General features: G+C 43.8%; 1 protein-coding gene and 1 pseudogene across 4 annotated transcripts in view; one reads left to right on the top strand and one right to left on the bottom strand.

Moving 5' to 3' along the window:
• On the top strand, positions 1 to 2,857 carry LOC307024247 (sulfotransferase 2B1-like; annotated as a pseudogene). The gene is made up of 3 exons (XR_013810587.1): positions 1 to 704; positions 803 to 1,138; positions 2,162 to 2,857. The product of XR_013810587.1 is annotated as a sulfotransferase 2B1-like (transcript).
• Positions 2,858 to 2,995: 138 nt separating this feature from the next.
• Positions 2,996 to 24,065, bottom strand: part of LOC307024239 (ras-associating and dilute domain-containing protein-like) — a 32,865-nt gene continuing 11,795 nt past the window's right edge. The window contains exons 8-18 of one of the 3 annotated variants that reach the window (XM_079658203.1): positions 23,817 to 23,854; positions 23,531 to 23,724; positions 23,002 to 23,114; positions 17,288 to 17,552; positions 16,360 to 16,532; positions 14,162 to 14,306; positions 13,883 to 14,067; positions 3,849 to 4,233; positions 3,634 to 3,767; positions 3,349 to 3,488; positions 2,996 to 3,241 (exon numbers count right to left, since the gene is read on the bottom strand). In XM_079658203.1, coding sequence (XP_079514329.1) covers positions 3,148 to 3,241; positions 3,349 to 3,488; positions 3,634 to 3,767; positions 3,849 to 4,233; positions 13,883 to 14,067; positions 14,162 to 14,306; positions 16,360 to 16,532; positions 17,288 to 17,552; positions 23,002 to 23,114; positions 23,531 to 23,724; positions 23,817 to 23,854 — 1,866 coding nt within the window. In that variant the 3' untranslated portion in view covers positions 2,996 to 3,147. Of the gene's footprint in view, positions 3,242 to 3,348; positions 3,489 to 3,570; positions 3,768 to 3,848; positions 4,234 to 13,882; positions 14,068 to 14,161; positions 14,307 to 16,359; positions 16,533 to 17,287; positions 17,553 to 23,001; positions 23,115 to 23,530; positions 23,725 to 23,816; positions 23,855 to 24,065 lie in introns of all 3 variants that reach the window. The other 2 variants (XM_079658202.1, XM_079658204.1) reach the window with 2 other exon arrangements.

Below are 24,065 nucleotides of genomic sequence, written 5' to 3'. Positions count from 1 at the left end.
TGGCGGCTTCACTAACGTTTTTTGGAGTTTAACGGGGCGTGGTTTGCATTCCGCCCAGCCAATCAGACACAGGAACCTTTTTCTCCCACGAAAGTCCCTGCTCTCTAGCGGGGACTGAAAAGAGGGTAAAAAAGATTCTCTATAACTAATTTAGTTCCTGGGACTTCTTGGTGTGAACGCAACTAGATCGTAGTTCTCAGGAACCTTTGTGGGAAAAGTACTTGGTGTGAACACGCCTTATGAAGTATTACATTTGGCAAGCACACAAGATAAGCAAAACCCCATCCTCCTTGTTGGTTATCGCCTGTAACTTTTTGAATGTTTTCATGGTATTAACAATTTACGGTTATCTTTTTCTGAAGGCCGCATTTAAATACAAGCTAACAAAAGTAAGGGGGGGGGATGAAAATGGGTATAATTTCACCTCACACCAAGTTTTGCAAGGGCTAATAAATACATATTTAAGAAGATATTTTGTTTGTTTTTGTTTAGGTACAAACTGGATGAGGGAGATTGTCCCTCTGATCATGAGTGGAGGAGATCCAGCACCTGTTGACAGTATTTTTAACTGGAAACGTGTTCCCTGGCTTGAAGTCCAGCAGACCGCCTCCCTCAAACTCGAACAGACGCCATCTCCACGACTGTTGACTACACACTTCGATTACAACATGATGCCACCATCTTTCTTTGAAGTAAAGCCAAAGGTAAACCTATCAACTAAGGCAGATCAGATTCAATGTTATAAACGCATCACAGATAGTATGTTTGAAGGAAAGGGTCTGACGTCATGTCATCACTGCAGGTCATCTATGTGACGAGGAACCCCAATGATGTGTTTCCATCGTCTTTTCATCTTCATGAGGCGGCTTCCTTCCTGGTAAACCCAGGCCTTCCTAAAATCTTGTATACTGGGAGAGCCACTGCAGGGCTATGAGCTTATCTGTGTTTCTCTGCAGGACCTGAAGGACTCTGTGGGCTGAATCGCTCAGTTCCTGCAGAAATCTCTGGACGATGAAGCGATAGAGAAGATAGCCGACCGATGTTTGTTCAAGAACATGAAGAAGAACAACATGTCAAACTACTCTACTGCTCCTAGTAAATTACTGGACCAGACAAAATCTGAGTTTTTCAGGAAAAGGTGAGTGTCAATAAATAACACATACAGCACAAAAGGTTTGACTTATTTGAAGCTAATGCAGTAAATGTTTGCTTCTACGGTGTAGCTGTGGTTACACAGTACCCATGCATATAGGCCTCCTGTAGGGTTGGGGAAAACGTTATTCTGTTGACGTGGGTTTCGAAATGTAGGTCAGAGTCCACAACTACAACATTTCTGACATCGATGAGTTGAGCACTAACATCAGACCTGTCCTTTTTGGAAGGAAAAACCTGCACTAATTATGCTTGCCAATTTTGCTAACCAGCTTACTGGAGATGGGCTGTTGGGGGCGCTTGGTTCCTCGGCAGAAAGAGAATAAGTGCAGGAAATGGGGTGGCTGTCGCTCAGTGGGATACACTGATCTTCAGATCAGAGGAAAGAAAGTTTGAGTCCCACTGCACTCAACATGTTGTTGTGTCCCTGGGTAAGATACTTCATTCAATTGCTCCTGTGGGGATTGCCCACAGTACTGAATGTATGTTAGTCGCTTTGGATAAAAGCTTCCAACAAGTTACATGTAATGTAATGTAAACGTGGCAGTTGAAAAGGAAGCTGCCTGGGGCATTTTAGTTTTTGCACACCATCCTGCCTCCCCAATGGAGGATTGGCCTATGTAGCAATATTGGATTAATTAAAAAAACAATCAGAAATAAGAACCAATATTTAAGAAAACCTTGTTTGCTGGATTAACATTGCTGTAAGTAAGGACTCAATTGAAAATCAAAGGCAAAGCACTCCTACTATGAAGGGCTGAACTATTGGTTAACTGATCCCATATCCCTTGCCACTGGAGCAGATAGCAGAAAATACATGGTGCATAATTATAATAATAGTAAAATGATAGTATTGACGTAATATGGCATTTGTAATGCATAACATATCAAAAGAATATCGCCAAGATAACTTCATTTGAAAAAGTGACAACATTTGGGGGTAGGGGCATTGATAAGTGCTGAGTCATCTATGGCTCTTGTTGTTCTTCTTTTGCATGTTGTGTTGCAGGAATTGCTGGAGACTGGAAACACCAACTAACCGTGGCAGAAGCAGAGTACTTTGTCGCTATTTACAAAGACAAAATGAAAGATTTCCATTACAAATTTGATACTTAAACAATGCCTTTTCCAGCAATCAATAATGCAAAGAAACCTATAAGTTAAATTCAACTAATTAAAATGTACATTTGGTTATTGAGGTTTGTGGCAGCAGAAGTGCAGAAAGACACACTTTCATTAAACTTCTCTAATTAGATTTGATTGTCTCGTGGATGATTGGTGTCATTGGTATTATGCCAGAGCAACTTTCTCACTTCTTTATTTGTCAATTCAATACTTAAGATTCAGATTTTGCTTGACTGACCTAGAGGTCTTAACCTTTTTTGTGTTACGGCCAAACTGATGATAGATTTATGAGGAGTGTGTATTTTTACATTCAAGCTAACAGCATTATCAGACTTAGATATTAGACTCTAGATATTTGATGTAGAAAACTTCGGATCAACTTTTACTTGGCATTATAAAAGAATAAACTTGATGAGCCTCAGGTCTCCTTACTTGTATATGTACGTTCATAACAACACAAATGAGATATCAGACCTGGTCATACCAAGAATTGAAAGTGACAATGAAATGACTTTGCCTTATAGAGAATGTACGAATATGGCTATGACTAATAAAACATTTAAAGTTAAGGTAAGCAGTCTGGAATCAATATTCTGTATTCACTTGAGCACAAACTCAAATATAGACATCAATATATCATGTTACAATGTAAAAGAAAGCGCTTCAAGACTACATTAAGCAAATACAAACTATACTAAATACAAGGACAGGACATGACTCATTTTATAGTGCATTTTTATCTTTACATCACCCATACAGTAAAATTATATTACGGCACATGTCCTGAGCTTCAATGTTGAGCAAGATCTTATAATTATCTTCAAGTGCGCTGATGGAGTCTTGGTTAAAAGAAACAATAAAAAAAGGCCGTCAGCATTCAGTCTGTACAGCCTTAGTCATCCAGTCAGCTCTGGCCAGCAGTAACCTCAGTCTCTCCCCTGATGACTGGATCAGATCCTTGCCACTGAAAGAGATAAAACAGAGACACAGAGGTGTAGAAGACAACAACAACAACAACAACCTGTATTTGATATTTAAATATGAGTTTGCTCAGATTTTAATATTTCTTACCTGTGGTAGTCCAGTCCAAGCAGACTGACTCCATTAACAGCCAGGATCCTGTCTCCTGGCAGCAGCTTCTGACAGCGTGCTGCAGGAGAGTCTGGCACTACAGCACGGATAAAGATGCCTTTCACCTTCAAGGGCGTGTCCTGGAAAGAAAATTCAAAGTGTCATAAAAAGCAGGAAAATGGGCTTCTGTTTTGTATGTTGGTCTACATCTCTTTCAGTCACCCTTGTGTCAACCAGAGCAAGACCGAGTCCTCTTTCCCCTCGCTCCAGCTCCAAGCTAAAAACCTCATCATTATTGTCGTCATAATGGTCATCCTCCTCCATTTCCTCTTTCAGTTCAGCACATCTCTCCATCCTGGGGCAATCTGAATTAGAACGGTCTACTTTAAGAGCAGAGAGACATTCAAACACCAATCCACCTAAGGAGAAAATAAAGCAAGTTTAGTTTTTTGTTACTGCTGACAAACAGGAGACAATCATGAATGATGATGTAGCTGTACCTTCATCATGTGCATCTACATCCGAGGTGAGAAGTTTCTCACTTTCCCCATTCATCCATCTTTCCTGGTCTGGCCTCACCAAATGAACACGATCTACGATGTGGGGGGTGTTGGGCGGGGTGAGGAAACAGGAGGTTTCCAGAGCTGACCTCGTCTCACTGCTTCCACCAGTCTGCAGCCCCAGATTTCTGAGCTTCTGGGACAAAAGGATGGCACCTGAGGAGATGAACTCATCCAGGTATTGCGTGGATGATGGTGAGGGAGGGGATGGGGGTGATGGAGGTAAGGCACCAAAGGTGGTACAAGAGGACTGGTGGTCAAAGACAATAGCCTCAACTGAAGATGTATCCAAGGTTTCCAGACTGGCTTTTGGAAGGATATCCATCTGAATGACAAATACAACAATCTTACTAGGGTCGAAGTAGTCTCTGTCTGTCTTTATGTCTTTTGAGTATCTTGACAACCATTTCAGGACTTCAGACTTGGCGGATGTATTTTTGCAAACCTACTGACAGGTGGTGTTGAGTGGGGAGTTGTTCAAGTCAGCAGTTCTTGAAAAAGTACCCAACACTAAACACTGGTTTAGATAAATTAGAAAACCAATTTTTAGAATAGGCCAACTTAAAGGGGAATGCAACCAATTTTATGCATACTATTGTGCTTGCAGGTCTGGCATTACTAATACATGTGAAGTTGTAATGAACCTTTTTTGTCACCAGAAGGAGCTGTTTAACCCTCCTATTGCCTTCGTTTCCCCCCCCTTACTTTGGTGTTCAGTCAGATTTGACCGGTCCTGTTTTAACTGTTTTTTTAACTGTTTTTAACTGTTTTAACATTAACACAAAAACCATTAATCATCACCAAATGTCATTTAACACCCTTTCAAACTGTAAATATTGTATCAGACTACTGGTATACATGAAAAACTGCAGTAAATATACAAAGAATAGACACTGAACATGTATTGCGTGTGCCAGGTGTGATCCATGTGGGGGGATGGGCACAGAAGAGCGGAAAATGTGTCAAATTGTTCTGTGTGTGTGTGTTTTATCTGATCCGGATGGTTACTAAGTCCTTTTCTTTATCATGGTCATTTTTCACCATGGGTGTTGCCAGTGGCGACTGGTCATTAGGTGCAGGTGGGGCACAGCCCCACCTAGTGTCAGAAGAAAGTATTACAAATAATGATTACAATTTTTTTTTTTTAAAAAGAAATATATATAAAATATATTTTAAGATCATGTTTAATCATCTGATTCGTCTGTACATTGCTGTTTTAGTCTGTGTTCTTCTAATTAGTGTCTACAGTGTGTGCCTATTGAGATTTTTAGAGCCATGTGGGACAAAACCCGATCATGCCCTCCCTCTCACTGTCTAAGTCAGGGGTCTGCAACCTTTTAGACCAAAACAGCCATTTTGCTCCTTTTTCCCCAAATTGTTTTTGTCTGGAGCCGCAAAACATATTTCATAGCTTGATAGCTTATAAAGTTGTATTTATTGTTATATCAGACAAAAACTACAGTTGTTTTGCATTTATTAGGCTATTTATTACATTATATAAAACTGTTAACCTCTAATAAGAAACAAATAACTCCTATAAGGAGAATTACAAAATAATACACAGGCCTACTTTAAAATAAATTAAACACAGCACTTGGGGAGTCCTCTGCACATTTGAAGGAAAATAAATATTAAAATGGGCCCACTTTGAAAAAAATAAAACATATAGCTGCACCCTAAAAAGAGTTAAAGGTAGGGTAGGTAAGAATGGAGAAACCAGCTTGAGTGCGCTTGAGTTTGAAAATACACAACCGGAAAGAATCTGCCTCTTCCTTTAGACTTCTTTACAGAGCCCCTCCTCCAACACACACGAACGCGCACATGACCAATGAGGGCACGAGATAAGTTTGTGCACAGATGGAAGGCTGACAGGCAGGTAGGCCATCCAGTTATTTTAGCCGGGCCGGCTCAGATGATTGGTCGTGCTTTTTATAGCGCAATGGCTTCCAGAGATAAACATGTTTATGTATTTATTGTCAAATCATTTAATATGTTCATTGCTATCGGGACGTTAAGAGCATTCCATGGAATATAACAAAAAGTGTTTTCTGAAATAAATTACATACCCCATTGAATTATGACTGAAGATCATCAGCTGTCTTCCTCTTCCATTTTTCTCCAAGATACGTAAAGGCTGCAGCACCTTTGACAACTTCTCTCTACATATATCAAACATACCGGTAGACCAGCATCGCTTGCTGTGAAAGCATATAACTCTGTCCACGCAGAATTAAATCCTGTGTTCCTCCAGTACTTTTACTTTTCTTTGATTTATCCATAGTTCGCTCATGGAGCCGGGGGTCAGGTTATTCGCCTGCAAGAAAAGGCGCTAGCGCGGGACCGTAGCAGGATGTGACGCATCTTTTAGTTGACTTAATTAAAACCGTTTTGTTTTTTATTTATGTGTCACAGTATCACCTCAAAATACAAGATACAAAACATTTTCAACCATGCAAGAAAATATAAATAGTCCTACAAATACTTTTATTTTATTTCCTTCTTATTTTTGTGTAAGCTCAAGGGTTATGGCTAGAAAGGATCCGTCTTGTGTAAATATGACGTCACGTTCTCGTTGTAACTCTCGTTGGAGCGGCTCGGAAACACAACTACAGCAGTAACATGATGCAACATACACATTAATGCAGCAGGATAATAGTAAAACACTGAAAGGGAACATTTTATTGCACCAGGAGCTATCTTGGGACTTTTACTGTGACAACGTTAACTTGCCTGTGAATAAAAAAATAAACCATAGTGTTGGTGATCTACAGTGTTGTCATTCTTCTTTGAACAGCAAGACCGCTAACACCCTATTTCAACAATCACACTCCCTGTCATTGACATAATTAATAGATAGTTTAGCTTCTCACCATCATTTGCTGTGGCCCACTGATGTTAACGATCGTAACTGAAAGGTGCCAAACGTAAACATTCAGCCGCGTGACTTGTAAACTCTCGCGAGAGTTTTACACTAGACGGATCCTTTCTAGCCATAACCAAGCTCAAGGGAGCCAGAGCAGAGGGCTTAAAGGGCCGCATGCGGCTCGAGGGCCGCGGGTTGCCGACCCCTGGTCTAAGTGAACGGTGACTGTAAAAACTACACTGCGCATGCTCAGAGTATTGTCCTATTTAATGTGTGTGGCAAAAAAATAATGACCATAGGGGCATAGAGCTGCCATCCCCACCATACGTCATCTCACATCATTCAGAGCTGATTGGCTGTAAGTATGTGTGCCGCGAAAAGTGTGGTGTGTGAAGAGGAGGAGAGAGACGCGTCCCAAAACCAGGAACTGAGGTTACCTACTGTAACCCCAGCTTCTATGAGTAAATGGCGCAGCCCTCTAAGGCTATCGCTATTGGGTAATCCCCCTGCGCCCCCGCGCAGCACTGAAACACTTGTAGTCCACGCCCACCCGCAAGGTGGGCCCCACCCTCGGGCCTCCTTCCGGTATAAATAGGAAGGAGGCCCGGCAATCTGCTCCCATACCAAATAACTTTTCTTCAGCTATTCGTAGAGCCAGTGGGGCCCAGCGCTTAGAGGGCTGCGCCATTTACTCATAGAAGCTGGGGTTACAGTAGGTAACCTCAGTTCTATTTCGTATATGGCTTCGCCCTCTAAGGCTATCGCTATTGGGTTAAGGGCGAAGCATGATGTAGTCTGCGCCCCACTGGGTCCGCCCGGCACTAGAAGCACAGACACACCTGCTAAATAACACCCCATGCCTGTTGTGCCATGCTTAATGGCGCATCACCGTCGCTGGAACATAGCAAAACATGCCTATCTTCCCGACGGGGTGAAGGCTGGGAACAATACATACCGGCCGCTGTGAGAAAGTAGAGACGAAGGTCCCACCTTGCGCAGCGATCATAGAGGGGGAACAGCAGCTCTCTGCGTGTCAGACAGGTAGGAGAGCGCCCAGCTGGATCCCTGACGTCAGTCACTCTGACCAGGCACTCCGTACAAAGTGTTTCAGAGGACAAAGGAACATCCCTCCTATAAGAGGGAAAAAGGGCCGCTCACCGCGTGCCGAGAGGCAGGAGAGAGGCGCACAGCTGGCTCCCTGACGTCACTCACTCCGACAGGACACCCAGTACAGGGTGTGTCAGAGAGGAATGGGAGACATCCCTCAAATAAAAATGAATAAACGAACAGGGGGAAGACCAAGATGCAGCACCTTTGACAACTTCTCTCTACATATATCAAACATACCGGTAGACCAGCATCGCTTGCTGTGAAAGCATATAACTCTGTCCACGCAGAATTAAATCCTGTGTTCCTCCAGTACTTTTACTTTTCTTTGATTTATCCATAGTTCGCTCATGGAGCCGGGGGTCAGGTTATTCGCCTGCAAGAAAAGGCGCTAGCGCGGGACCGTAGCAGGATGTGACGCATCTTTTAGTTGACTTAATTAAAACCGTTTTGTTTTTTATTTATGTGTCACAGTATCACCTCAAAATACAAGATACAAAACATTTTCAACCATGCAAGAAAATATAAATAGTCCTACAAATACTTTTATTTTATTTCCTTCTTATTTTTGTGTAAGCTCAAGGGTTATGGCTAGAAAGGATCCGTCTTGTGTAAATATGACGTCACGTTCTCGTTGTAACTCTCGTTGGAGCGGCTCGGAAACACAACTACAGCAGTAACATGATGCAACATACACATTAATGCAGCAGGATAATAGTAAAACACTGAAAGGGAACATTTTATTGCACCAGGAGCTATCTTGGGACTTTTACTGTGACAACGTTAACTTGCCTGTGAATAAAAAAATAAACCATAGTGTTGGTGATCTACAGTGTTGTCATTCTTCTTTGAACAGCAAGACCGCTAACACCCTATTTCAACAATCACACTCCCTGTCATTGACATAATTAATAGATAGTTTAGCTTCTCACCATCATTTGCTGTGGCCCACTGATGTTAACGATCGTAACTGAAAGGTGCCAAACGTAAACATTCAGCCGCGTGACTTGTAAACTCTCGCGAGAGTTTTACACTAGACGGATCCTTTCTAGCCATAACCAAGCTCAAGGGAGCCAGAGCAGAGGGCTTAAAGGGCCGCATGCGGCTCGAGGGCCGCGGGTTGCCGACCCCTGGTCTAAGTGAACGGTGACTGTAAAAACTACACTGCGCATGCTCAGAGTATTGTCCTATTTAATGTGTGTGGCAAAAAAATAATGACCATAGGGGCATAGAGCTGCCATCCCCACCATACGTCATCTCACATCATTCAGAGCTGATTGGCTGTAAGTATGTGTGCCGCGAAAAGTGTGGTGTGTGAAGAGGAGGAGAGAGACGCGTCCCAAAACCAGGAACTGAGGTTACCTACTGTAACCCCAGCTTCTATGAGTAAATGGCGCAGCCCTCTAAGGCTATCGCTATTGGGTAATCCCCCTGCGCCCCCGCGCAGCACTGAAACACTTGTAGTCCACGCCCACCCGCAAGGTGGGCCCCACCCTCGGGCCTCCTTCCGGTATAAATAGGAAGGAGGCCCGGCAATCTGCTCCCATACCAAATAACTTTTCTTCAGCTATTCGTAGAGCCAGTGGGGCCCAGCGCTTAGAGGGCTGCGCCATTTACTCATAGAAGCTGGGGTTACAGTAGGTAACCTCAGTTCTATTTCGTATATGGCTTCGCCCTCTAAGGCTATCGCTATTGGGTTAAGGGCGAAGCATGATGTAGTCTGCGCCCCACTGGGTCCGCCCGGCACTAGAAGCACAGACACACCTGCTAAATAACACCCCATGCCTGTTGTGCCATGCTTAATGGCGCATCACCGTCGCTGGAACATAGCAAAACATGCCTATCTTCCCGACGGGGTGAAGGCTGGGAACAATACATACCGGCCGCTGTGAGAAAGTAGAGACGAAGGTCCCACCTTGCGCAGCGATCATAGAGGGGGAACAGCAGCTCTCTGCGTGTCAGACAGGTAGGAGAGCGCCCAGCTGGATCCCTGACGTCAGTCACTCTGACCAGGCACTCCGTACAAAGTGTTTCAGAGGACAAAGGAACATCCCTCCTATAAGAGGGAAAAAGGGCCGCTCACCGCGTGCCGAGAGGCAGGAGAGAGGCGCACAGCTGGCTCCCTGACGTCACTCACTCCGACAGGACACCCAGTACAGGGTGTGTCAGAGAGGAATGGGAGACATCCCTCAAATAAAAATGAATAAACGAACAGGGGGAAGACCAAGATGCAGCAGTGCAAATATCTTCCACTCCACATTCCTCCGTGCAAAGCCGTGGAGGAGGAAATTCCTCTGGGGGAGTAAGCATTGATGTTCTCCGGGGGCTCCACCCCAGAGGAGACATGCCTGTGACACAGCCTCACACAACCTGTGTGACAGCCGCTGTGCAGACAGAGGTTGCCCGATCAAGCGCTCTCTATAGTGCACAAACAGGCGCTGAGAATGGCGCAAGGCAGCCGTACGCGCCACATAGCAGGACAGCGCGCGCACAGGACAGAGGAGATGAGACGTGGCTTCTTCCTCCGACCTGTAAGGAGGGGGAAATAAGCCATCCAAGGTGATCACTCTCGACTCTAAAGAGCTTGTGATGACCTTTGGCATAAAAGCCGGGTTAGGGCGTAAAACAGCAAACAAATCACTCACCCTTTTTGCTGATAGAGCCAAAAGTAATACTACTTTGGCTGTTAACAGTTTAAGGGGAACCTGGTCTAAAGGTTCAAATGGGGCTTTGCTTAGTGTGCGTAACACCAAAGCCAAATCCCACTGATGCGCCAGTGCGCGTGACACAGGTCTGAGTCTCGTATACTCCTCGCATAACACGGCTGCTGCGCTCTGCGAGCCCCTCGGTTCAATTCGCCGGGAATATACATTGCTCTGATAAGAGCAACATGTGTGCGCGCCCAGAACAGCAGCACCTGGCTGCATTCAGAAGCTGCGCAGATCGTACTCCTCCCTGGCGATTGAGGTAGGCTGCTTCCATAGCCGTGGCCTGTTGTCTGTGCAAATCAACACATGTTTGATTGTACAACGGGGCGACTCCCCCGTTCTTTTCCGAGATTTAGAAAAATAGCGGGGGTAAAAACCGCGCAAGACACTGTTCCTGGGATGACAGGAGTGTTTCTTGTATCCCATGGAACTGCTGGGGGGAAAGGCTTCTCTGTGAAGTGCCGTAATGGTCGTCATGGTGACGAGCCACGCCATCGCCGCCGCTGCCCGTGAGGCAAAAGGGCTGCAAGTGAGTTTCCACACGCTGCATTTCAGTCCGTCTCTCATCATGAGGCGCGTACACGCCCAGGGGATGAGAGGTGTGTGCATGCTGTCCACACGAGGCGTTATAACAGTGCTCGTGGGTTATTATGACCGTGTGTAGGAGACATATCTGGGACAGAGGAATGCCGCGAGCTCTGCAGTTTATAAACCAATAGGTTAAAACAGCAGGCTTCTGCAGCGAATGAACCACCTCTGGAGTCCCCCTGTTGGAAAAGACCCAAGGGGATCATCACGTGACCAGCTGACGCCAACGCCGAGCAGCTGCGTCACGGAGAGGGCTGTGTGGGTTGTGACACGCCGGAGGAGAGCTGTCAGTTCCTCCCCCTTGCTGCCGCGAGAGTCGCGGTCTCATGCTGGCTGAGTTTAACTCCACTCCCAGATACGATTGTCTGAGAGGGAAGAGGACAGCTCTTCTTCCAATTTATTATGAAACCCAGGCTTTGACAGATGCGATACGAGATGTACCGTCTGTAAAGCGACTTCCTCTCTGGGGCGAGCCAGCAAATAGCAGGTCGTCCAGAGGAAAACCACACTCTCATCCCTCCTCTGTGTAGTGGCTCCAGCCTTCTCTACACAAAATGCGAGGAGCCAGGAAATATCCGAACGGCAGACGATTGTCTGGTCTGATATTCCCTGAATGGAAAACGCAGGAATTTCCTGTGTTTCGGGATGATGGGTACGTGGAAGTATGCATCCTTCAGGTGGAAGTAACCAGTCGTCCTGGTGAACACATTCCAGCACCTGTTTGATCGTCAGCATGTGGAATACTGACAGATCGAGGATGTCTCATTCCCCCAGTCTTTTTCGGGATTAGAAAAATAACGGGAGTGAAAACCCCTGATTTTCCTCCCTTTGAGGAACGGTGGAAATATCCTCTTTCAACAGGAGTTCCAGCAACTCGGATTGGAGCGCAAGACATAGCTTCTGGGAGGACAGGAGTGTTTCCTGTATCCCATTGAACTGTGGTGGGGGGGGGGAGAGAGGCGAACTGCAGGACGTATCCTCTGCTGATCAGCCTGCTCATCCATCTGTCCATCAGACACACGCACTGCCACTCTGAGAAACACTCTAAGAGCGGACGCACATGCTCGAGATGTTCTGTGGTCGTCATGGCAACGAGCCACCCCAGGGAGCCTCCACACGCTGCGTTTCACTCCGGCTCTCATCATGAGGCGTTTACACGCTCAGGGGATGAATGGAGGTGTGTGCAGTGCTGCCCACATGAGGCGTTATAACGGCGCTCATGGGTTTATTAAGGCCGTGTGTACGAGGCGTATCTCGGACAGAGGAATGCCGCGAGCTCTGCAGGTTATTAACCGAGGTTAAAACGGGCATGCTTCTGCAGCGAGCCCTGCTGGTAATCAACAGATTAGTGGCAGCCGGCTTAATTAGCGAGCTCTGCAGTTAATTAACCGATGGGTTAAAACCAGCAGGCTTCTGCAGCGAGCCCTGGCGCCGTGGCGCTGCCGCTGGGGGCACTCAGCCTGGAATACTGCTCATTCCCCCGTTCTGGCTTCTCTGTGATGTGCTGTAATGGTCGTCATGGTGACGAGCCACGCCATTGCCCTCGCCGCCGCTGCCTGTGAGGCGAAAGGGCTGCGAGGAAACCTCCACACGCTGCTTTTCACTCCGGCTGTCATCATGAGGCGTGTACACGCTCAGGGGATGAGTGGAGGTGTATGCAGTGCTGTCCACATGAGGCGTTATACCGGCGCTCATGGGTTATTATGACCGTGTGTAGGAGGCGTATCTCGGACAGAGGAATGCCGCGAGCTCTGCATGTTTATTAACCGATAGGTTAAAACCTGCAGGCTTCTGCAGGGAGCCCTGCTGTCTACTTAATCAACAGATTAGTGGCAGCCGGCTTAATTACCGGCTCCGCTTCCTTGGAGGCTCTCGCGGAGCAGACCAGGAGCAGGGGAGCCTCACTCCCCTTTGACTCGCCGCCGTGAGACCCTGTCTCTGGGGTGGCGGGGGAGCGGAGACGTGGGACGGAGCCCCTTCAGACGCTGCGGCTGCTGCGGGCGTTGGTGCCGCTGTGGCAGCTCAGCCGACTGGAGCCAGCTGTACATGCTAGCGAATGCCGTCCACCTGTTCCGCGGCCGTCTTCATGGACTCCACCATAGCGTGGAACAGGGGTCCGAACAGCCCGTCTGGGCTGATTGGAGCGTCCAGTAGCACTTTTCTGGCCGTCTCCGTAACAGACGCCGCCGCGCTGTGGTGACGGAGAGGGGGAAAGCATGTTCGGCCGCCAAGCTGGCACCCTGCTCCGACTCTGTCTCCCCCGTCCGGTGGAGAGGAGGGAGGGGAGAACCGAACGGTGAATCGTGGAGGGAGGCGGGGCAGGAGTTGCTTCGGACTCCTGCCCGGCACTCTGCCCCAGGGACACGAGGCTCCTTCCTATTTATACCGGAAGGAGGCCCGAGGGTGGGGCCCACCTTGTGGGTGGGCGTGGACTACAAGTGTTTCAGTGCTGCGCGGGGGCGCAGGGGGATTACCCAATAGCGATAGTCTTAGAGGGCGAAGCCATATACGAAATAGAAGTAAGCTGCGCATGGGTTCCCTCCACAAATAGCAATGAGATTTCTCCATGGGATTTTAGAAAATAGCTCAAAATAAGATCTGTGGGAAACGTACCTGTTAGATAAATACACGTTTCGTTCAGCCGGATAATATCCACATGTCTACCCTACTTTTATAATTTTATAATCATCACAATATTAATGTTTTACCTCTTGTTCCTTGGTAGCTGGGGCTTGATTGGACTTTGCATTAGAAAGGCTAGACATGAACTCTTTGAGCTTGTCCAGCTGTTCCCTCACAGCTGAATCTGTTACCTGTCCGCCCAGCTCAAACTGGTAACCCCCATCAGGCAGCACCAGAGGGTGGTGGGTGTCAAAACTCTCCAGTATATCAGCTGAGGAAAACATGACATTAAATTAACAAAAAATGAGGGGAAAAACTCATGTGATCTTGTGGATTATCATATTGTCATGTTTTTGACCTCTTACCAGTTTGGTGTGCTGCAGCCTGGTCCTGAACAGAGGGAGTCCAGCTGTGTCTGCAGGGAGACGCCGGGCCGTAAAGACTCAGGAGGTGGTGCAGTTGGGCCGGACTCAGGGCGGGGTGTTCAGAGCGCAAAGACACCCAAGATGTCTACACACACAAATAGAACATCACTTAAGGGGAATTAACATCTAACCCTAAACCTTACAAACCATAACCACTAGATACCGAAACCTAAACCTATCCATAAACCAAGTATGTAATGATTCATTTTAATTTTCTCAAAAGGAAGGCGAGTCCCCACAATGTGACAGTGTTAACATATGTATGTCCCCACAACACGGGCTATACAAGCACACCCACACACACGTTGTAGCTATAATGTCATAGGGACATCTTCAGACTTTGCTGTCATGACTGTCCCAACGGATAACCCTGATTATTTATTTCATAATGGAATCTGATCATTCAAGTGTTAAATAGTACATTTTTACTGATAAGTACAATACATATTTAACAAAATATTCCATTCTTAGAGAATTGTTCGGTGTTCTCTCTCTCTCTGTTCTCCTTCACACAGACATAAGGTGTCTCTGACAAGGTCCATGGTTGCGTTTGGATAGTTTAAAAATCAGCTCCTAAATTCTAACCCTATCTCCTATTCCTTGACCTCTGAGTGAAACGTCATGGGGTTAAGGGATAGTGGATAGGAGAATTCAAAAGGACTTCGGAGAAGAGACTGCGGTACTTTAGAGAATCCGAATGCACTTTCACTATCCGATGTGTTTATGATGCGCCAGCGGACGTCATTGTGTGCGTCTGCTGCTGCTGTGGGGAAACTATGGAAACTACAGTTTTCTATACAACGGACTACAACATGCATGTTTAATAAGAACGACGGACTGATCTAGAGACTCTGCACCGTGCTCTGATGCTGTTGCTTTATGCTTTATGAACAACAGAGAAACATATTCTTCATGACCAAAATTGGAATTGAAATAAAAAATGAAAGTGAAACTTATGCTCGTCACCCTCTCCCTCCGGTCCACATTAATACAAATGATCCCAATACGTATGATTGTATGAACTATGAAACGTTAGTCTTTAACACCTATCACTGTGTATATCACCATTCAAACATCTTTTAAAAGTTGAACAAACCCCACACAGCTCAGTGAAATGTTGACTTTATTTGATCATTTCAGTAAAAACTAACGTTCATATTTCTCTTTTTGATTATAATACTGATGAACGTTCAAAACAAAGCACTTTGGCAACTTACCACATACGTTTTAAAATGCTTAATAAGCACCGTAACTTTCATGATATAATTTCTCCGTCATAATCGTTTGTGTCCTTGAACGGCTGACTGTTGTGTGATGTTAAATGCTGTGGCCGCAAGGCATTGTGGGGCAGCATTTTCTTCTCTCCTTTCGGTTAGGGAGGTCCAGTGGTTCCTAAGCTAAAGGAGGGTATAAAGGAAGTTTGAAACCTCCTTTCCTATCATTCTAGAGAATTTGAATGGCACTTATCATGGCTGCCACTGAGGGACTTCCGGGTCATTTCACTCGGTTAGGAAGGTTCCTAAGCTAAATGGACTATTCGAACGCAACCCAAGTCTGAATAAACTTTGAGCTCCTGGATCAATGCCTGCATGCTTTCATGAAATGTATTCTAAAATACCACAGCCCTGTTTCAACTGAGGAGGGTGGGAATTGCGCACGCCGACCTCAAACATGAGATTGTTATGGTTGTGGACTACCCACAGAATATTACCACATGGTACATAGCAGTAAAAAACCTTGCTGTACATTCCGTTAAAAAATATATATTATTAAGTGAATCATGTACATTTTTTTTTTTTAAAGAATAACAAGATTATTAACATAATTTCTTAGGGTTTATTTATAAGAAGTGCTGGGTTGTTACCAAAGATTGTATACAAATATAATAGAGATTTATTTATACAGTCTAAACTAATAAAACTATACCCAAATAGTCAAGATAAGGCATATGATCTGAGTTTTTGACTTTTTGGGATATTTAACATTGTACATAAACACTTTAGATCTGAAAGCAATATCATATTTCCACCCCTCTGCAGAATTCACATCTCTAAATGTTCAGCCTGTTATGTCTCTGCTGATTATTTATAGTAGGATGAACCCAACTCAGCGGAATGTAAAGTGTGTGTATGTTTTACCTGCAGTAAATTCTTTCTAGGTGAAGCCAGCAGATTGATAGCTGATGCGAGTGTGTGTGTTTGCTCCAAGGCGATTTCCCCCAGTCCAGCTGTATGAGCCCATTCCAGGAGAAAGTCCAGATTGGCTCGCATGCGAACGCCCCTGGACCAGTGGTAGAAACCTGGCTCAGAGCCTATGTACACATCAGGAGGAAATCAACTTTAAATCATTCTTTGTTCCTTGACTTGGTTTCTCAGCTTTTAGGTCTACAGCAACACATTTGAGTCTTTCATCTCTGCTGTTGACCCTGGAAGTCATGTTGGTAAATTGTTTTGTATTACCCATTATTCTAGACAATCTGTATTCATAACAAATCTGAAATCTTCCTTGTTGACAGGTTACACATCCTTTGTTTAACTGCCACAGCAAAAACATTAAGAATTAAGCATTAGTTTGACTTAATTCTTTATTCTTGTTGTAAATAAATCTAATGAAAGGAACAAAATCAACATTGAATTCTTACTCGAAATACTCACAATAATTGTGTGTGTGTGTGTGTGTGTGCGTGTGCGTGTGTGTGTGTGTGTCGTAACCATGAACAATGACAAAATATTGTATTTGTTATGACTTCGTTACAAACACTCTTTCTAGCATACTAAATAAAACATATTGTATTCAACAGCTGAAAATAGTACCCATCAAATTCACTATTGCCTCTTGTTTGAGTAAAAATGTCCCTTTAAATGTTTGTTACAAGCTTTTAAAGATTGATGTCTCTAGGCGTTTGGGATGTCAAAAGATGTTTAGACATTCATCTTTGTTACACCTCTCATGGGGGTGGATTGCAAGAAGAATACAGAATGGTGCAATTCTACAGATAATAACTTATTATTATTAAAAAAAAACTAGTAGTAGTTGTAAACCTGCATACTCTTTGTGAACTGGTACCTCTCTCCATGAGTGAGTTGAAGAGGGATGCGTTGATGAAGTAGAAGAGGTAGCCAATCAGCTGTGAGGAGATCTCTGGGTGGAGCTGACAGTCACACAGCAGTCTCCAGGTGTCGCTCAGAACATCCACAAGATGCTGGATCTCACCAGGGACCTGCAGGGCACCGCTACCCGAGACAGGAGCACTCTCGTCAGGCACCTGCAAGTCAGGACTCTCCCTGAATGGGTCGCAATCCAGAAGGCCCGGCAGGACGGGGTAGATGCCCTGATGAGACGGAATGGGTTGGTTAGCGAACTGTGCAGATCAGCATGAGAGTGACTCACTCATCCATGTAGAAGATTGTTGACATTTCTGTGGGTAAATTTGAGGTTGGAAAAGTTAACATTGTGTGGTGGATGATCTGATCACTGTGGTAAACTCAAATATTTCAGACCACCCATATTGCCTCTGCAATTCCGTCTCTGTGTTTCTTACACTACAAAATACAGTAGTAGTAAGTGTTTATACTGGGGAGTTTATTAACTTAAAGAGGCCCTATTATACTTTTGGGGGTTTTCCCTTTCATGTGGTACGTTATGAACGTTTTCTGTGCATGTAAGGTCTGCAAGGGCCAAAATCCCAGAGTTCCCTCGGGAGGGAGTTTCATGATATGCTAAAGGAAAGGACATTCCTGACAAATCTCTAAGCGGTTGACCAATCACAACAGAGCCGGCCAGCTAACCAATCAGAGCAGACTGGGCTCTGGTTTCAGACAGAGGGTGAAAAGACGTGCTGCAGCACAGGTAGTATGAGAACAATAAAGAGCTTTTTGAACATTAAAGCATGGAGACATGTCCCAGTAGAGACACTAAATAAAAATATGAACCTGAACATTTGTACAATATATCCTCTTTTTTTTTTTAAATGATCCGCTGATTTACAACCGTCTGTTTCCCAACGTAAGTCAATGGGAATAAGTATTTTTTGGCCCCAAATGACATCATGGAATGGAAAGGAAGTGTAGTACCATAGTTTTTTCAATATGAATATTTGCTTCAACAGCCAGCTCTTCCTGGGGTCTTGCATTAGACAGATATAAAGAAAAGCCTTTCCTCCTTTTCAGCCAAAGGTCTTCACTCCTCGTGAGAGCTCACCCTGCACAACGATAGCTTTGTTCGGGCTAATTGTACACAGACATCCCCTTTCCCCTCCAATCTCACTCTTACACCCACAAAGCTTCCGAAGCCAGTGCCGGCCCAAGATCCACATTCCTAAAAAGCTGAATATGGCTCATGTGGGCTTGGCACGCCGCTGCAACAGGACTGCTGAGTGAAGAGTTCTGAAGGAATCCACCCTGAACAGATCATCTTACATGTACTGCAAGGCCCTGCAGCCAGACCAGGCTCAACACGAACAGTAGAACATAACAGCTCCCATCCAATTTGAGACAATGGAAAACATTAAGTAAAATAATCCTGAAGTGTTTCTGGTTGGAAAATATAGCTCAGCGGAGCCAGGGGAGATTAATTCATTCTGGGATTACCACATGCCTCAATGGCACGCAGTATTTCACAGTCAAAACATTAAATGTGTATTCTGTTGTCTGTTTATTTGCGAATTCACTATGATACACAAGTAAACACAGTCTGCCCACAAGTTTTTAAATTGCGTCTGTATCCGTCATGACATGTCTTTAGTTGGAATAGCTGCTCACCAGTGGCGCCTTTTGTTTTCCATCCCAGAGCAATTACCCTCACATTGGATGGGCGAGCATGAAATACTCCAAAATAAACCGAAATTTATCAAATGTAACCACAGAAAAGAAAAGAGTTATTGAACTTTGTGTCTTGCTGGATGGGAGGGTAAAAAGATAGAAACAGAAGAAGATGAAGTTCCTGGAACCTAAACTTAAATATCTCCTCCACAAACTGAACCCGGGGTCAGACACGAGCCCTGACATAAATCACTATGTCAACTCACTGCTAGTAAAGGGAGAGGATACATTCTAGGGTAAATGATTAGGCCTTATCTAGATTACCGCTCAGCTTGACATTGGTGACTCCACCACATTCCTCACAAATCTGGTCTGCAGTGCAGTGAGATGAGGATGGGAGCTTGCTGTGAAGTGACAGTCGTGATGGATGACACGACACGCCTGGTCTGAGAAGAAAAACGGAGACTATGTCCCAGCTAAATCCCAAAAATCTGGTTAACCTGTGAAACTGCCTGCTTCATAACAACGTTGTCTAGAGATCTCCACAGAGAAAGGAAGCAATGAATTCTTTCTCCTTTGTTCAGGAGGCCAACATACTGTGCATCACAGATGCATGATGATGATGATGATGTGCACACACATCATGCTGTTACCTTCGCCTCTTCATGATGAGCAATACTGTTTATATAGTCAATGTGTGGCAGTCCATCAATTAACTGAACACCTATTCCCTATTTAAAAATACATGAATCCTAAAGAGAGAAAATATGCTACATGTCAGATTATAGCTACAAACTCATTTTCGCCTGCAGTCCTTTGGCATGTTACACACATTTCTTAGTGTCTTTCACACACACAATTATAAAACAGACCTACAGTGTAAGTAGAGATTCGTAAAATATAATTCTGCAAAACAAAATCCTGCAAAACAAAACTACTTACCGGTACATTTCCATCAACCTTTGTTTTTACTGCTAATTTGTAAATAATGTACATAATGTCAGATTTATTTACATTTAAAGCTTCTTTTGAGTTTTGAATGTCTGTCTGTTGTCGTATTTGATGGCATAACCCTTACAAAAAACGCCACAATGTAGATTCTATATCTTCTATATTCATGCATTTTTGGGGAAATTATGAACTCAGGATCACTGCTTGGTTCTGCACGCACATTTTTATGAAAACCTACTTCATGGATTGATATTACAAGACAAATGAGCGTGTACCCAACCAGTCTCATGGGATCAAACCTGTGAAATCTTAAAAACAGAGGAACTCAGACTGTAAGGTAAGTGAACGTACATTTTAAATCTTGATGAACCTATGGTATTATATGTCTGGATTATTTCTGTATTTCCTGACAAACCACAGCTGGAAGTAATTTGGTTGCTCAGGCAGACTTGCTGAAAGAAATACAGTACATGCAGGTAGTTAGATAACCACATCCTCATGCACCGAGCAAAGAAATGTGCTGTCCAAAACCTGCAGGGCAGCAACTTTTCAGGAATTCCTAAAATGTCCTCTTTGGAGATACAATGCCATATCACTGACTTCCTTCCTGCATGGGATACAGAAGATGCATTGGACCTGTCTGTCTGAATCCCCAGAAAGGGTTGGGACCTTGGCATGGCTGCAGCTAACTGAAGACCCAGCGCTGTGTTAGTGCGACCTCTGATGTGGCTACTCGACATGTTTCCTTTGACGTCAGGCCTCGCAGGAAAGAATCTGAGTGGACATGCAGCTCAGCTATCAGCGATGATTCCTAATTCAGCTACTGACTGAAGACGAGTGAATACTGTAGGCCAATCCCCGCATTAGTATTCTTTTGGATGGTATTTCTGCCCACACCCACACCGCACAACTGGAAAATTGTCTGACAGTTTCCCGGCACACTTCCATGCAATGGGTGTGGTGGTTCAGTGAAACTCTACACAAATGAATGTGACTACAATACATTTCGTTCTCTCTTTTTTCAAGTAACACTTGGTTAGAATATAACATGAAACAAAGTTTTCACAATCAAGTAGAGTGTTTAAAGCTTTGTTATTTACCTTTATAGACAGAGAATAAATGGTAACAAGAAGAGCAGGTAAGAGGAACACAAAATGTGTTTATGTTATTTGTTAGGGTGATGAGTTAACGCAAGAAGAGATCATTCAATGGAGTTTGGTGCAAAATGTATCAGATATCATTTACTATCTACATTGTTGGAAGTAACCATGGTAGATAATTAAGCAATTAGGTTAATCTACAATGTTTCAATTATTGCAATAAAAATAACAGTTTTTAATGATTATTTTCTTCCACTTGGTGGCAGTGTGACAACTTGGATGTGCAATATTGAAGTTGTCATTAACGTTAGTAATCCACGCTTTAACAACAAATCGGCAGACATGAGTAACATTAACATTTCTCTGAGTTTTGTCCTGGCTAACCAGAAAATCCATTATTACCAACTAGAAGGGAACTTGGATAGCACAAACTTTCTCCAAGGCCATGTCCTATTTGCAATGTAAAAGGATACAAAACCAAACTGAAAAAACCTCTTTGGCATTTCAATAATGTACTCTCCTTTTAGCTAAGAGAAATGTCTGTTTATGTTGCTGTTAAATGTTTACCAGCCAGTCACTAACTTGTATCTTTTGTTTGGTGCTGGGCAGTCTGGAAAAGGGTGATGACAATGGTTACCGTTTAATTCAATCTTACCATTGGTAAGATTGAATTAAAACCGTAATAATTGAAGATGCTTAGTAGAGCTGATGAACTGCTTCTATTTCTTACAGAAACAGCAACCCTTCTGAAATTACACAAAATAATTATATCCATTGTTACAGGGAATATAACAGTATTGATGAGGTCAAGAGGTCATTTTTTAAATCTTGCCTTGAGCAGCTTTTACTTGCTGTTGGCAGGGAAACAAGGTTCAGGGGGAGTGGCTGTACCCGTAGGATAGAAAAGGGGGAAGTGACGTCTGACTCAGAGGTCGCGCGGCTGTGGAGAAGAACGTGTTGCCCACATTCTGTTACTGAGTTTAGGCTAGTTAGCTAGCAGGTTTATTGTTTTGGGCGCAGTCACTTATGCATCCACTTGCTGTTCAAATAAATGTTGAAAGAAAAAGTAAATCTGTTCATATGGGTGTTGAGAGATGTATCCATAGATTTAGTCCCTAATTTTGCTCTCAAAGTGCACCAGATTGATGCATTTAACTTCAACATTTATTCAACATCCTGCCCACTCTGTTGCCAGATTTGAGAGAAATAACCAACCAGGTCTATGAAAACAATCCCAAAAGAAGCAACACATACATGATGTTGTGTAATTTTAAACAAAAACTAAGGCTTCAGGATGACTTCAAGGCGTGAATAATTTTAGTTTTGTAGTATCAAATAAAATAATAAAAAAAATCTTTTGAAAATCACGTGATCGGATCCGGACATCTCTATTGAGGATGCTTCCTACGCCCATGTTTTATTCCATGTGTCAAGTCAGGCAAATTGGGTTCCAAATGTTATTGCATCAACGATCTGTTAACATTAAAATCACTAAATATATGCTCTAACTATTTTGCTCTAGGCAACTCAAGGGCTCAGGTAATGTGATTACTATATGAATAATGGTCCAAAATAACATGAAATGCATAGGGTTTTTTCTTAAGTAACATACTTTCGTCGCCGGCCGGCCGATACATGCAGACAGACAGACAGACAGACAGACAGACAGACAGACAGACAGACAGACAGACAGACAGACAGACAGACAGACAGACAGACAGACAGACAGACAGACAGACAGACAGACAGACATTCTCAGCCCGTGTCTGATTATTTTTATTTTCTTAAAATGACACTTCATAATCATCAGTGAGAGGAACAGATGAACTATTTTGGTCAAGAAAAGTTCCTTGTTCACTAAGGTAAGGTAGATGTTGTTGAGTTTACCAAGACACCAGAGTACTATTTAAGTATGGTACGTTTGTTTTAATGTTGTGTAAACTATAGGTGTGTTTGGCCGTCCTCTCACCTTGGTGATGTAGTACACACACTGCTGGAAGGCGAGCATAATGACTTCCTCCAGGACAGCCACCGTCTCCTCGCTGGCTGAACTGACACAGGACAGAAGCATCTCCAAACGGGCTGAAATCACAGTCAAATATGTGTGATACTAGAAAGGTTTCACTAAGCAACTGTATACCTTTTCTCAGCTTTGGTTGTGATGCCAACTTTTTTTTTTTACAAAGAAAATGTTTATTATCACTAGTTAGCTGGCCTTTGAACCATAAATTACTTTGGGCATAAAAAGTGACTGTGGTTTAGGGTTAAAATGATCGCCAACCAATCAGGGTTGTCAGTGGTTTCATTCCCAGCCAATGGGTGCTTCAATGGTGTTGAAGTCTATAGTATTAAAGTCTATCTAAGTCTCTTTAGACAAAAGCATTTAAGCCATGTAATGTACATTAATGCACATCTGTGTGGTCATCATTTTTCTTTTAAGGTCGGAAAAAATGAACTTAACAATATTTAACTAATTCAAAGCTCAACAGGTGACTAACCCAGGTCCTCCACCTCTTTGTCCTCGTCCTGTTCGTGCTCTTTTTGGGTTCTCCACTGCAGAATCACAGGTAGCTGGAACTGCATGAACTGCAGCAGCTCCAGGCTGTTGGACATCCAAACCACCAGGGGGCGCAGGCCTGACATAACCTCCTGCTGGCTGAGGTCCTCTGGGTTTGAGCTTTCACCATCAACACTAGCCATACAGAAGAAAAGATCTGCAGATTAGTATCTACACTGTAATGTAAGGTAAGTGATGCTGAAGATAACTCAGTAAAGATTGCTTACACTTCAGGTTTCACTGCAGCTAGGCCCTTAGTGTGCTCCTGTTAGACAACAAAATATAAATTTAGAACATTTCAATGTTATACCAATGGACTATGCAGTTGGCAGGAATATATAATGATAATTATAAATCTGGTCAATTACAAATAAATCATATAGAGTTGAAGCAGCAAAATTATTGTGCATAAAAAGAAGTCTTCATAGTGAGTTTTAAGAAGAATTGACATCCTAAAATGGTTGGGTGTTCTGAAA

This window comes from Notothenia rossii (assembly GCF_949606895.1).
Source record: "Notothenia rossii genome assembly, chromosome: 11".
NCBI classification, from domain to species: Eukaryota; Metazoa; Chordata; class Actinopteri; order Perciformes; family Nototheniidae; genus Notothenia; species Notothenia rossii.
This window is presented reverse-complemented; position numbering and strand designations above follow the sequence as displayed.